The sequence below is a fragment of the Balaenoptera physalus genome, assembly GCF_965194825.1.
Source record: "Balaenoptera physalus genome assembly, chromosome: 16".
NCBI lineage: Eukaryota > Metazoa > Chordata > Mammalia > Artiodactyla > Balaenopteridae > Balaenoptera > Balaenoptera physalus.
The window spans coordinates 68,199,366-68,214,603 of record NC_138898.1 but is presented as its reverse complement, the minus strand read 5'-3'; the positions used below and the strand labels follow the sequence as shown (position 1 = coordinate 68,214,603).

At 47.9% G+C, this 15,238-nt stretch overlaps 1 protein-coding gene across 1 annotated transcript in view; it reads right to left on the bottom strand.

The window, feature by feature from the left end:
* Window positions 1–15,238, bottom strand: part of XYLT1 (xylosyltransferase 1) — a 306,713-nt gene that overhangs the window by 207,209 nt on the left and 84,266 nt on the right. The window contains exon 2 of the mRNA XM_082432554.1: window positions 11,950–11,988. Coding sequence (XP_082288680.1) covers window positions 11,950–11,988 — 39 coding nt within the window. The remainder of the gene's footprint in view (window positions 1–11,949; window positions 11,989–15,238) is intronic.

Genomic DNA, 15,238 nt, shown 5'->3' with positions numbered 1-15,238 from the left:
ACCCGGCCGAAAAGCGACTCGGCCAGCGTTCAGAGCTGGGGTTGGGGTCTCCAGGCCCCAGGAGCACACCGGGCCCTTCACCTTTCTGTGCCTCAGAGTTTGCTGGAACATTCGAGTTTTCCTTTGTATCTCATCTCGCCAGCAATGAAAGGCTTGGCATGTACTGGTTTGTTTAAACTCTCCCTCTCACTCCGCCCATATAAAGTCACTTGAGAGCAAAGACGTCAAATCCAGTGACATTTAAAGGAGGTATCCAACCCGTGGACTTCACCTAACCCTCCCCAGCACCGTTTCATGACACGGTCCCTGCAAACCACACTCAGGCCAGTGGTTCTCAGTTGGGGCCAACTTTGCCCCTAGGGGACATCCGGCTGTGTCTGGAGATATTTTGGGTTGTTGCAACTGGGAAGGGGGCGTCACTGGCACGCAGTGGGTAGAGCCCAGGTACGCTGCACAGGACAGCGCCCACAATGAAGTCCAAGATGGCAGGAGTACCTCGGCTGAGCAAGCTTGGTGGATGAGCAGGGTGAATGAGGAGGCTGCCCTGGGGAAGGGAGACCCTGAAGTAACGGGCAGACGGGAGGCAGAAGAACTGATGAGACCCGGCCCACACTCCGCCTGGGGGCTACTGAGATGCTCGGCGTCTGCCGTCTAAGGAAGCTGTGTGGGGCTCTTAACCAGGGGCAGTTCCACTGCCCGGGCTAGCGGGACAGCCTCGTCTCCCCTCCCCTCCCCTCAAGAAGATGCTTTTCCATTAGAAGGAACTGTGCCTGCCTCTGCCACTCTGCTGACCACTCGGGAGTCCAGGCAGACCTGGGCTTTGCTTATGTGGTGACAACACAGCCTACCCTGTCCCGCGCGAAGGCAAATGTCCCAGCCCACTCACAGGACGCAAGCACCTGGCTCAGCTGCCAAAGACATCCCGGTATTTTAACTAATGCTACTTCCCTCTCTGCAAAGAGGGAAGCAGCCATCCGAATAGAGGAGGAAGAATGTTCCAGAAAAAGGACAAAGCAAATTCCTGCATGGGGAGACAATGTAAGGAGACTGAAGAGCCCTTGCTCCTGGGGTCTCCTCCTGACACAAGAGAGAAAGCGGGGTGGGGTTAGTGTTTATAAGTGACAAGGGGGCATCATCACCCCAGCCTCTAAAGAGTCCAAGGAGGTAGGTGACGTGGTTGCTTTAACCAGTGGGGAAACTGAGTCTCAGGAGGCTGAATACCTTCTCAAAGGTGATGCATTCAGTAAGTGAAGAGGCCAGGATTCGAACCCAGGACCCTGGGCTCCTTCCAAAGGGGGCAGCTGGTCCTTGCCACTAGCTGACATCTAAAGGCTCAATGCAGTTTTACCTTCTAATTTTTCAAAAGTCTTTCAAACCCCCTCCCTGCCTCCCAAAACCCCGTGGGCCAGTTGGAGAGGCCACGAGGAGGCCTGTGTATGACTCTGGGTCTAGGATGATGTCATGAGAAAGTTACCTCCTGGCACCCCATAACCAGTGCCGGTTGTAATTGGGGCAGGGAGCGTGTGGCAGAGAAGTCGCTTTAGGCCCCTTGTATAGCTGGAGTTTCTTTCTTCTAGCATTGAGCTGGCTGGGCTCTTCCTTCTCAAGACAATAAAACTGTCCCACGGTCCTCAGCCCCACCCATCTGGTGCCTGCACCACAGCTAACTTGAGTTTCCCATCCAGTCCCCTTCCTTTCCGTGGAAAAATAAGAGCTATAGTTCCCAGAAGAAAATCAGAAGGGGTTATTATTATTAATAAGATGTTCCTTTTCGGAAAGGCACTTGAACCCAGCAGGGAGGGTTGCATTGAGGTTGGAGCTGGGACCCCACCTCTCCAACCTGCTGGGAGGGGACAGCCCAGTTCCCCAGCCAGAACCACTTGGACTGGAGAAACGGCCACGTGCTGGCCCTCCCAGGGCCTCTCAGAGGCAGAGGCGAGGTGGTGGCACTTTTGAGAAATCAGATTCAAATGCTAAAACAGTTATATTTCCTGGAGGTGTGACAGAGAATGAGAAAAGGAGAGTTTGCAAAGGCCTTCCCTGCTGGCAGAAATAGCCTGTTTTCTCTGTCTGCCTGTCTGCTCTGGGGTTACAGGGAGGAGCTGAAGCCCTGCCCTCCCTGCCTTGTCAGCCTAGACCTTGGTCCCTCCCAGGTGAAGGAGTCCTTCACTGCCTCAGAGCCAAGACAGACACAAGGATGTGAGTGACAAGACTCAGAGCAAACTGGCCCCTGCCTGGGGCATCTTTCTCACACATGTGGGTCCTCTCGTGCTTTATTTAGCACAGTGGTATTGAGAATGTTTACTTCTCGATTTGGTTTTGGGGGGAGGTTGTCACAAATAGAATGACAGCTCTGATCCTCTGCCCAGAAAAATGCTCAGACACCCACAATTGGGCATTCAGTTTCAAAAGAATCACTGCTCCCTCCCATCCGTTCTGGGACCTTCCCTTGGTTTGAAGACCCCCCACTTTATCACAACAGGACAAGAAATGACAGTGATTCACCCTGGGAAACCCCACTGGCAGTGCTATGTGAGGAAGGGGCTGGAGGCCCCGTGTCCAGGCCCCGAGGAAACAGAGGCCACTCTCCTAGGGGAAGCTGAGGACACTTTACCAAGAGACACTTTCTAAGGGAAGCCGACAAAGCAGCTCCGGCCACAGCAGGGAGCTGTTACCACCTGATCCGTGTGATCAGGTCCTGGAGAGAGCAGTCGTAGCTATGGGACAGGGCAGCCCTGCGGGAGCTGTGGCCCTCCCAGGCGACTCAGCCAACCCACAGAAAATGACCCCATCCCACTGTCCCCACCTCCTCCCATCTCTTGCCAGCGCCTCCCCTGGACCAAAGCAATGAGAAGTCCACGCTGATGAAATCCATCGAGGTCAGCCTCTGGGGGCCGAGGGAAGGGAGGATGGGTGGAAAGCGGATCTGAGGAGGGTGGGGACAGAATACACCCAACACGCTTCATCTCAGCTGAGACCTAACATCTGAGGTGGCATCAGCAAGAGGGTGCGTGAGCGAGACGTGGGGCTGTTGACCTTCCACATGGAGCCTGAACTTCCCGTGGCCAGGAATCACGTGGGGCTTATCTGACTGGCTACGGTGAAGTGTCACCTGAATCCAGGTCTGCCACTAACGTGTTGGGTGACCATGAAAGCTGTGGAGCCACTCTGGGTTTTTCCACGTGTAAAGCACAAAGGTGAGCCCTGAGGGGCAGGGGGCACAGCAAACGCTGCAGGAGACGGAGGTCTGGCTTCAGTCCTCCCTCTGCCATTCAGGAGGGCTGTGGCCTTGAACCAAGTACTTAACCTGTCAATGCCTCAGTGTCTTCTCCTGCAAAGGAGGGGAACGCGAGCCCCTTCCCCAGGTGCTGCCATCACCATTAGATGAGATGATGCATAAAAAGCGCTTAGCAAAGTCCTAGGTGTGGAGCAAACATGCAGGCGATGTTGCAGAAGCAGCATCCAGATCCCCTCTGGTTCCTAAATCCTCCAAGTCTGGGCTCTGGGTATTGATTTTGATGTCGCTCCTCCACCTCGACCTCCGTCGTGCTGCTATTTTATGTGACAGCGAGTTTCTTGACTGAATTACCTCGACAACTAGAACCTTCAAACCCAGCCTGAACATTCTAGGCCTGGAACCTTCTCTTTTTAAGCTGCTGGGTTCACACCGCCCTGCCCGAAAACCTCACGGAGCAGACAGACTAAGCCTCAAAGATCCTGGTCCGTGTGCTATGGATGCCAAACAGCTGCAACGCCTGCTCACTGAGCCTCCAGCTTGTAATTCGATGCAAATCTGGCGACACTGCCGTGTTGCTCAGCTGGTGGCACTGCGGGCTTCCCCTCAGTGCTGGAAGTTGTGTGGGCAGGTGCTCTTCAAGAAGATGCATCTGCTGGAAGGGAAACGTGAGTGTCTCCTTCTCACTGTGCGACCACTCTGCTTGCTCTCTGCAGGGGGACCCTCCCGCTGCATGGAACCTTGGCTCCGCACCTGGAATTCACTCCGTACGGACGGATAATTCCAAACCCGTCTGCTGGGGCTGGCCAAGGGAGTGATCTCTACCTCTGTCTCTATCTCTATTTATATCTGTAACTATACATACAACTATATCTGTAGCTATATCTATATCTAAATCTAATCTATGTCTATATCTACATTTATAGCTACATCACATCTGTATATGTTCTATATCTAATCTATCTCTCTATACCTAATCTCTATATCTATCTAATCTATATGCAGCATATATATGTTATTTGTATACATTACACATACATGCATTATAATAATATATGCACTCTAATGCATATATACATTAGATATAGATATAGATTAGATATAGGTTCAGATATAGAGATATAAATTAGATATATTGATATAGAATTATATTTTCTAATGTATAATATATGACATCTAATGTATAATGGATATCATAATGTATATATGTATTATGTGTATACAGTCGTCTCTCAGTATCTCCGGGCGGATTGGTACCAGGACCCCCATAGAGACCAAAATCCATAGACGCTCAAGTCCCTTATATAAAACGGCATAGTATTTGCATATAACCTACACACATCCTCCTGTATACTTTAAATCATCTTTAGATCACTTATAACTCCTAATACAATGTAAAAGCTACATGAATAGTTGTCAGCATGTGGCAAATTCGAGTTTTACTTTTTAGAACTTTCTGGAATTTTTTTCCAGGTATTTTTGATCCATGGTTGGTTGAATCTGTGGATGGGGAATTCAGAGGGCTGACTGTATACACTGTACATCACATACACATTATGTAATTAAGTTACAGATCTATAACTACGTCTACATCTCTACCTCTTATACCTATCTATCATCTGTATCTATTCTCTATCTATATTTAATCTATGTCTTAGCAACACAGCAGTGAAGGGGACTGTGCTTCATTTGTAACCTGGCTCTAATCCAGCCTCAACCACTTACTGACTGTATAACTTTTACAGGAAACTCGGTCTCTCTGGGCCTCAGTCGGCTTGTCTGTAAAACGGGGCTAAGATCTGTACCTGCTAGACTGCCAGGTCCAAATCCCGGCTGCTCCACTTGTTAGCTGTTGGACAAGCAGCTTAACCTTGTTATGCCTCAGTTTCTCGTCTGTAAAACAGGGATGATTTAATACCTCCCATCGAGGGCAGCTGTGAAATCTGAGTTGAGTGAATCCATGTAAAGAGCTTACTTAGAAGAGCGCCCAGCCCATGTTACCAGTGCTTAGTGGATATTGGCTAAAAGTACTAAATTTACAAATACACATACAATGTGCAGTTCTTGGCTCATAGTAAACTTATAGTCAATGTATGTTGGTCATTATTGACAAGAGCAATAGTTTGAAGTGTTCTCAGTCAACAGCTAAACTCAAACCTTCAGTGTCTTGGGAGAAGTCATCTCCCACGGAGAACAGAGGAATAATGACCTCAACACGATCTATTTTTCGAAACGGCGCATGTGGCTACACTTTGGGGAACTTGCTGGCTATTTATGGAATGTTGCATCACTTCGTTTGCCCTGAGTCATACAGACTAGAGAGGTACCATGGCCATAGGAAGGCAAATCCTCCCCGAGAACGTTTCTACTGCCAGGTCCAGCCTCCCTGCCTGGCAAGCCAAGTCCTGGCCCGGGCAGTGGTCCAGCTGGTCACCTCCCTGCCCCACCTCTCCCACCAGGTCTAATTAAAGACCCAGCAAATCAGAGTCAGAGGAAAAGACCATGGTGGAGGGATTTGGCTTGTCCCAAAATCAGCCTTGTCTGCTCTGGAGAGGTTCTGCTCCCCCAAAGAGGCTGGTGGGAGGAAAGCAGATGGGCTGAGAAGCAATTTGGTCTCAACGTCCTCTCAACAGATGCCGGGCACCATAAGAATTAATGGGCTGGAGACTCAGGTAAGAGCCATTCAGAAGCTCCCTGATCACTCCCCAAACCGCTCTCCACGGAGGAAAAGGTTAATCGAAGCCCAGAGCAGGAAGCGAGGCGAGGAGACAGCAATTGCTTTAATCCCGGGAGTGGGGGAAGAGCTTCAGGAGAAAGAAATTTGCACAGAAGAGGCTGTGGTCTGCCTCTGAAAGAGGAACTGGGCCTTGAAGCTGAGGTTTTCACCAGCCCTGCTCTGTTGGTCCAGAAACATTAGCCCAACCCTCTCTGAACTCAGCCACGTAGATGGGCTTTTTAATTTTTTTTTTTTAAATGCTGCATTTTTCTCCAAATGCTGTTGGGCCCTAGCATCTCTCAGAAAACTATCTCTAAGAGGTGTTTTCCCTTTTCCACACACTGTACACATGCTCATACGCGTCATGAGTCACGACCCTGCGTGCAGTCACTCCCTGGCAACTCAGACCTAGAGGCTTTGGGGGATGGAGGTGTCACAGCCAAGAGCCTGGAGGCGGAGGTCTGATATTAATCAGAGAGGAGGATGTGTGAACATAAACAAGAGAACACCAAGGAAGGAACAAGTTACGCCCTTCTACACTGTCACAATTATGTGGCTGGGACAGTCTTTGTAAAATAAGCTGTCCACGTAGCAAATGAGGTTACACCACCACTTCTTAACCTTGGCACTACTGACATTTGGGGCCAGATAATTCTTTCTTGCATGCATGGTAGGGTGTTCAGTAGCCTCCCTAGCCTCTACCCACTAGATGCCAGTAGCACTCCCCAGCCCCCAAGCTGTAACAATCAAAAATGTCTCCAGACGTCACCAAATGTCCCCAGGCGTGAAGGTAGTAAATTTGACCCAAGTTGAGAACGACTGGTTTAGACTCAGGCTTCAGTTCAGCTGAAAGGGAGCCAGCTAATTAGCTAATGATGACTATTAGCTGATTTCTCACATAAGCCCCATTATCACAGCACAACATTGCTCAGGTCAGAAGTTCCCTGTCAAAATGCTCGCCGCGGGTGTTAGTTTGACTGGATGGCCCCAAATTTAAGCCCCTTTTCCTCTGTCCCACCCCCTCAGTCCTTGCCCTTCACCCTTGTCTGATAAGGTAATTCCTTATTCATCCTGACATTCTAATGACACCAAGGTGTTGAAGGAGCTCCAAGGAGCTAAAACTTTTAATTGATTCTAAGGAAAACTGGCATTATTTTTACAAGAACCCAGATACAATATGCAAAACTCTCAGAACACAATTACTGCCATTTCTTTGCCTGGTTAACTCTTTCTACTGTAAGCTCTCAGCTCAGATGTCACCTCCTGAGCTTAAAACTCACCTCCAGAGAGAGACTTCCCTGAACATCTCCCCCTGTGGCGCCCGGTCACTCCCACTTACAGACACGCTGGTCTTGTTTTTGTTCACTCATTACTCCCTGAAACCGTGGGCATATTTATTTGCTCTTAAATTCACTGTCTGACTCCCCCCAAACAGAATGGGGGCTCCATGGGCAAGGTACCTTCTGTCTTGTTCACTGCTGTACATTTAGCATCAAGGCCTGGCCTCTTCCTGGACCCCAAACTATTTATTAAATAACCAATTGGATGAATGGATGAATTTCTCACGGACTGATTTCCTTCCACCCACTACTCGTTTTCCTCGTGAGTTTTGTTCACAATCTTCAATGACCCCAGCATCATCTTTAAATAATGTGAATGTAACTCCCTCCCCTTATACCCCCAGCTGGTTGATCAAAGAAGTTAAGGACCTGGTTGGTTGTTGAAAGCTGAGCAGTCAGGAGTTTTCCTCCTGATGCCCCTGATCTTCAGGTCCTGAGAGGAATCTCAGCGTAAAGGAAGGTTTGCTCCCCTCCAAGTACAGCAGACCCAGATTGACAAATCTTTACTGAAGAGTTCCTTTATTACAACTCCCAGGGGATCTCACTGTTGGAGCAGAGGCCATGAACTAATTGACAGTGAAGATGTTGGGGGAAGGGGTGGCAGGAAGGGAGACAGAGAAGCTAAAATTAAATAACGAGAGGCCTTGCCAATTGGAATGAATTCAGAAATGATAAACCATCTTGGGGATCAATGAGAAAGAGAGAATCAAATAATGAGCATTCATATTTACCAAAACACTACTGATGCACAGGGAGATGTTTCATTTTTGTTGTTTTTAAAATAAATTTTCTATTGGGTCCACTGCTTAAACCCTTTTACCTACCAGCCTTGTGGCAAAACTATCGGTCAAAGAATCACTCATCATGTAAAGCATTATTATCTATTTATTTATATATCCACCCACCTATCATCTATCTATCATCCCTCTACCTACTTATCTAAGTACATCTGCGGATACTTGTACAAAGCACTATCCATCCATCTATCTATTTATCTATATTGAACTTGGGGTGCATACATCAAGCTCGTCCCTCCAGCTTTTCTGAGCACCAGCAAATCTTTCTAGGCAACTTTTTTTTTCTGGAAAAATAGGAGAGAGGTTGAGAAGATAGATTCTGATGTCATATGGCCCAAGTCTGACACTCACCAATGCCAGGTCCTGTGTGACCTTGGGCAAGTTACTTAACCTCTCTGACCCTTAGGGTCCTCATCTGGAAGTTGGGTATCATGAAAAGACCTATGTAGTAACGGCATTTGAGGATTCAGTGGGAGAAGCCAGTTCTTGGCAAGTGGTAAATATCAGTAAGAGTGGGGATCGTGAAGATGCTGCTAACCAAATTCAAATTCCTTTCAGACACTTTTTTTTCATCTCTAGGTCACTTGGTCCCCCGGTAACCACCATCTGCAGACTAGAAAAGTATTCACCACTGCAAGTCAGGGAGTCCTCGGTACCCACCAGGGGCAACCTGCTGAGGGAAAGCTGACACCAGGGATTTAAACCTTACTCGACTTCCTCATCCTATTAATCTGGCCGTTAAGCAGAGAGAGTCCTGCTGATGCCAACAGATGCGAAGCTTTGCTGTGCCAGTGGCAGAGCATCAGAGGAGGCCTCAGCAGCCAAGCAATCCACCCCCCCCAACTCAGAACAGCTGCCCGGGGACAGACGCACTAAGCACCGGGCAGGGGCTGATGCAGTGAGTACTAGGGAGAGAGGGAATGCGTGGAGGGAAGGGTCCCTGGCTGGCCCAGTGTCCCTATGCAGACTGGGCCCTGGGCAAGCACGGCACTGAAGCATGACGTACGGACACGGCTCGCAGTGAAAGCTCAAATTCAGGCCCACCCGTGGCACCTGTGCTCCAGGATGGAGCAGGTGATGGCTTTCTTGGGAGCAAAGGGCACAGGGGGAGGAAGTGGGAACTGACACAGGGCTCAGAGCACATCCACCGCTCACCTCTGCACGGCTGGCTCTTCCAAGCTCGGCCACATCTGCCACCTTGCTTGTGCCATATGGGTAATATTTGGGGTGCCATGTCCTGCCAGAGAACCTTTGCCTGCCCCTCTCATCTGACCTGCCTGCAGGCAGCTGAAGAGGATCCCATCCTGAGTCCCACGATGGGCTGAGGCCCAGCACAAAGTCAGATCTGGCCACGGGCTTGTGCCAACAGTTACAAAAAAAAAAAAAAAAAAAATCTGTACTTTGGTTGGGTTCCAACGTCTCTTTAACGTGGGAAATCAGAACTCGGGGAAAGAAAACAGCATCCTACGGCTCCCCAAAGACCGAGCTCCAGATGAGACTGATGGAGTGCTGTTTGGAGACATACTGAGTCATCTCCCCAGTGCGGTGGCACCAGTGCAGAGAGCCGGCCACGTGCCACAGCTGGCTGCGTGCGGACCGGGGCTCAGGTCCCTCAGGCCGATGGATGTGACTCGGGGAGAGGTCACTGTGTAGGTAGGGGTGTGAGCTGTCACACCCCAGAGCCAGGGCATGTGACTTCTTTCCCATGGAGCTTTTGAAGGGCTGGTGGGGTGAGAGATGCAGCAGGGCCAAGGACAGAACCATCCAGAACCATCCAGGCTGCAGCCACTCCACCTCAGATTTGGCTTCCAGGATTCTGGGTGCAGACTATGTGCCCAGGGGTTTCCCTGAGTCTAGTAACTTTTCCTTCTGGGGACAGACTGATAAAGAAGAGAAGGGCCAGCATTTCAAAAACCCACCCTGGACGTTCTCTCAAAATACGTGGGGAGAGACACGTTTCCCAAAGTGTGGCACACATACCTCTGAGAGGACGTTGCAGTGATTTTAGAGGGCACCCAAAGGAGATTTTCAACTGTATTAATTTAACATTCAATGTTTTGCAACACAATGTAACTGGCACATCAAACTTGTGATTTCACCAATATTATTCCTTGAGACAGCATTTCTCAACCCTGGCCCTACTGCCATTTCAGGCATGGTAATTCTTCCTGTGGGGGCATCCTGTGCCTTGTAGGATATTCAGCAGCCTCTCTGGTCTCTACCTATTAGATGTCCGTAGTAAACCCCCCTCCCTCCCAGCCCGCCAAGGTGAGATAACCAAAAATGTCTTCAGACATTGCCACGAGTCCTCTGGGGCTCAAAGATACCCCTGATCGGGGATCATTAGCTTAGGGTAAATCTACTTCTGAAAGTAAAATATGTTCATTTCAGGGAGAATGTATTTCTAGGTGACTTGGCACAGGTACAATTCACATTTGCCCAACGTGGCCGGGGTGACAGGTGACCGGCCGAAGTCTGGCAAAAACCAGGGTAGAGGATGGCCAAACAGGGACTAAAAACCGGGCGTTTATCCCCTCAAAGTCCCACCCGCTGCTCCTTCCTGCCAGCTTTGTTGTCTGGTCACCCCTGAAGCCGACGTAAGTAAGCGTGTGTGGGGAGAGCGGGGGTGGGTAGTGAGAGGCCAGAAGAGCCCAAAGAAACCCTGAGAATCCACTTTCCTCCCAATGTCCGGCCTTTCTGATGAAGGAAGGAGGAGCGGGGTGGGCTTGTGCCTCATTCCCGTGGGGAAGGCAGGGCAGAGGTGCCCGTGACGAGGGTGAAGAGTAGGGTGCAGCTGGTCCCAGGGTGCGCAGGAGTCACCGAGGGGCCCCGAGAAGCTCAGCCACGTTCGCCTGTCTGACACGCTGTCAGCTGTGGGGTGCTGCTGGCATCCACCCTGGCTTCCCTGTTTACTGTCTGACCAACCCACAGAGCTAAGGAAACCATCCATCCAAAGATACACCCCCTTCAAGTCCCGCCGGAAAAGCACCGTGCTACTGGTTTAAAAAGCTAACATTCTTGTTAAACAGCAGAAACTAACACACCACTGTAAAGCAATTATACTCCAATAAAGATGTTAAAAAAAAAAAAAAAGCTAACACTCACAAGCACTTAGCACATACTGATGACGTCACAGACACCCTGTGCTTTCCTCCTCACCACAGCCCTGCAGGGCAGGCACTATCCCTGTGGTAATAATATTCCAGACGGGGAGACGGAGGCCAAGCGGTTCAGTGACCCCTCAGGGCCCGAAGACACAGCTCTGGGGCTCTACCCGGGTCTGCTGGGCTCACAGCTGCCCCGCTGTCCTAGCTCCCCGGAACACAGAAAGTGGACAGTAAGGGCCATTCCCTCCTTACAAGGCCCACTGGTCACCTGCCCCCCCGCACAGAAATGCCACCGTGATTCACATTCCTCAGAATGGCCCATCGCGCAAGCAGACACAAGCACACAACTAACTGCCCGGGGAGAAAGTTCTCCAAACCCAAGGCATGAAAGGGCAGCCATCCCCCACTGCATGCCTCCTCTCTCCCTTCCCTCTCCCCTTGCATTCACCTCCTCGTGACTGCTGGGCGGAAGCAAAGGGCAGAAGAAAACTCAAAAGAAACAGGTCTGGTTCTTCCCATGGTGCTTTCAGAACCTGGGTACGTGCATGCGTGCACACACGCTCATGCACAATCAGCTGGTGTGTGTACACATGTGGGTGCACGCACATATCCCAACCGGGCAGGAGGGTGGCCTTATGTGTCCGTCCAGCCTTTCTGAGTCCTGGAGCCAAGAGGATGCACGAACGCCCCCTGGAGAGCTGGTCCGGGGACATCAGTGCAGAGAAAGTGACAAACACCACGGGAAGGTACTCACCTGGGCCTCCAGGGTGATCACAGGGCTTGGTTGTGCGGCCTGTGGGAAAAGAGGAGAAAACACACGTGAGCGGTGGGAGAAGTGTAACCTACTGCCCCGGCATCAAGCAACCCCGCAGGGAAGCTGGCCCCCCTCTGTCGCCCCCATTCCACGTGACAGGAGGATAGCCCGGCCCAATCTCCCCCCACCACACCTCCTCCCCCACCCACAGGATGAAGGAGGCTGTAATCTTTCATTAGGGGGATACAGGGACACCCGCGTGGAGATCGTGCACAACCATGAAGTGTCAGCGTAAAGAAACAAGAAACAAAGGCCCCTCGCCGAGTATCTCAAAGCGTGTTCAAATCATTGATGTGAAGGAGAAGATGGGTCCGTAAGAGGATTAGAAATAAACCTGAAAGAATATAAAATCCCCATTAGGGGCAAGGCCGCCACTTTGTGTCTGATCTTGGAAAGAATGAGGGAAGGACTGAGAGGAAAAGAAGAGCTTAATTCCTGGTCTGTGTGGCACATTCCAATGGGCTGGGGAAGACTCCTTTCAGCCGAGAGAAGGCCAGAGAAAGTCCCATTCATTCACTCGCTACAAAAGCCAATTGATCTATCCTGGAGAATGTTCCATGAGCACTTGAGAAAAATGTGTATTCTGTTGTTTTTGGATGGAATGTCCTATAAATATCAATTAAGTCCATCTTGTTTAATGTATCATTTAAAGCTTGTGTTTCCTTATTTATTTTCATTTTGGATGATCTGTCCATTGGTGAGAGTGGGGTGTTAAAGTCCCCTACTATGATTGTGTTGCTGTCGATTTCCCCTTTTATGGCTGTTAGTATTTGCCTTATGTATTGAGGTGCTCCTATGTTGGGTGCATAAATATTTACAATTGTTATAGCTTCCTCTTGTATCGATCCCTTGATCATTATATAGTGTCCTTCTTTGTCTCTTGTAATAGTCTTTATTTTAAAGTCTATTTTGTCTGATATGAGAATTGCTACTCCAGCTTTCTTTTGATTTCCATTTGCATGAAATATCTTTTTCCATCCCCTCACTTTCAGTCTATATGTGTCTCTAGGTCTGAAGTGGGTCTCTTGTAGACAGCATACATATGGGTCTTGTTTTTGTATCCATTCAGCCAGCCTGTGTCTTTTGGTGGGAGCATTTAATCCATTTACATTCAAGGTAATTATCGATATGTATGTTCCTATTCCCATTTTCTTAAATGTTTTGGGTTTGTTATTGTAGGTGTTTTCCTTCTCTTGTGTTTCTTGCCTAAAGAAGTTCCTTTAGCATTTGTTGTAAAGCTGGTTTGGTGGTGCTGAACTCTCTCAGCTTTTGCTTGTCTGTAAAGGTTTTAATTTCTCCATCGAATCTGAATGAGATCCTTGCTGGGTAGTGTAATCTTGGTTGCAGGTTTTTCTCCTTCATCACTTTAAGTATATCCTGCCACTCCCTTCTGGCTTGCAGAGTTTCTGCTGAAAGATCAGATGTTAACCTTATGGGGATTCCCTTGTGTGTTATTTGTTTTTTTTCCCTTGCTGCCTTTAATATGTTTTCCTTATATTTAATTTTTGACAGTTTGATTAATATGTGTCTTGGTGTGTTTCTCCTTGGGTTTATCCTGTATGGGACTCTCTGTGCTTCCAGGACTTGATTAACTATTTCCTGTCCCATATTAGGGAAGTTTTCAACTATAATCTCTTCAAATATCTTCTCAGTCCCTTTCTTTTTCTCTTCTTCTTCTGGGACCCCTATAATTCGAATGTTGGCACGTTTAATGTTGTCCCAGAGGTCTCTGAGACTGTCCTCAGTTCTTTTCATTCTTTTTTCTTTATCCTGCTCTGCAGTAGTTATTTCCACCATTTTATCTTCCAGGTCACTTATCCTTTCTTCTGCCTCAGTTATTCTGCTATTGATCCCATCTATATGTATGAATGAAGGTCTGTATATGTATTATATGTATATATGTATGTATATGTACATACGTATATATACATATATATATATCTCTTAAAATTTGAACGTAAGATTTTTTTTTTTAAATGAAATGTTATTGGCCTGCACTAACAGTTATTATGATCAAATGTACAATTTACCTGTGAGTTTCAAGGCAGATAAAACAAAGAGGGAACAGGATACTATTCTGGTCTGGTAAATAAGAAAGTAACCAATTCAATAAGACAAACTTAAAACATTGGAGTAAAATATCAAAGTTTTGATGTAATCTTATAGCCAATGCATAGACATCATTTGTATGGTCTTTCTTATAGCAATCCTCCATAAAAGCCAAGGGCATAATGATGAATATATTAAGTCGATTGCATTAAATCAATTAACAAATCAGTCACATAAGGCTGTGTAGATTATGCATGGGACCACTCCAGGGGCAGCAGTGTGATGAATCCAACTCATACAAGCACATACTGTCAAAAATTAAATCTTTAGGAATTCTGCAAGCTACTAGTTAAACACAGCCATTACCAAAAATAAATATTTTCAAACTTATATTAAAAACAAATAAATACAAAAAAAAAAAAAAAAAAAAAAAAAAAAAAAAAAAAAAAAAAAAAAAAAAAAAAAGCCAATTGACTGGAAATGCTTGGTGGTAATGCCTCGGGTCATTAAACGTGAACGCTTGGGTGGGGGGCAGGGTGGGTACGGAGGAGGAAGGGGCAGCTGGGGAGGACGTAATGGTTTTCAGCAAGTGGATTCCAAAGAAAACAGGAAGCTCGGCACATAAAGGCTATTTTTGTCTGGACTAGGTCAGCTCTGAGCTGCATCATCTTGGATTCCTGATTCTGGGAAAGTAACCTCAAGCTGCCTCTTACAGAGAATGGGCGTGATTTTACGGCCCCTCAGTGCAAACTCAATTGGAAGCTTTGCTTTATCCGAGCAGATTTTCCAACACAGGCTTCGAGGAAGCCATGCAAATTAGCCCCAGCCCGCTGGCCTCTGCTGTGAACAAGAAGGAGATGTAGGAATCGCACCCTATTTGTTTGTCTGTGAACAGCTGATTTTACTTAGCATGATGTCCTCAAGGTTCATCCATGTTGTCACAAATGGCAGGACTTCCTTCTTGTTCGAAGGCTGAATAATATTCCTCTGTGCATATACATACAACGTTATTTTCTTTATCCATTCACTTGTCAATGGACATGTAGGTTCTTTCCATGTTTTGGCTATTACGAATTTGGCTGCCATAAACATGAGAGTACAGATTTCATGATTCCACTTATATGAGGAACCTAAAATTAATTCTCATAGAAGCAGAGAGTAGAAGGGTGGTTGGCAGGGG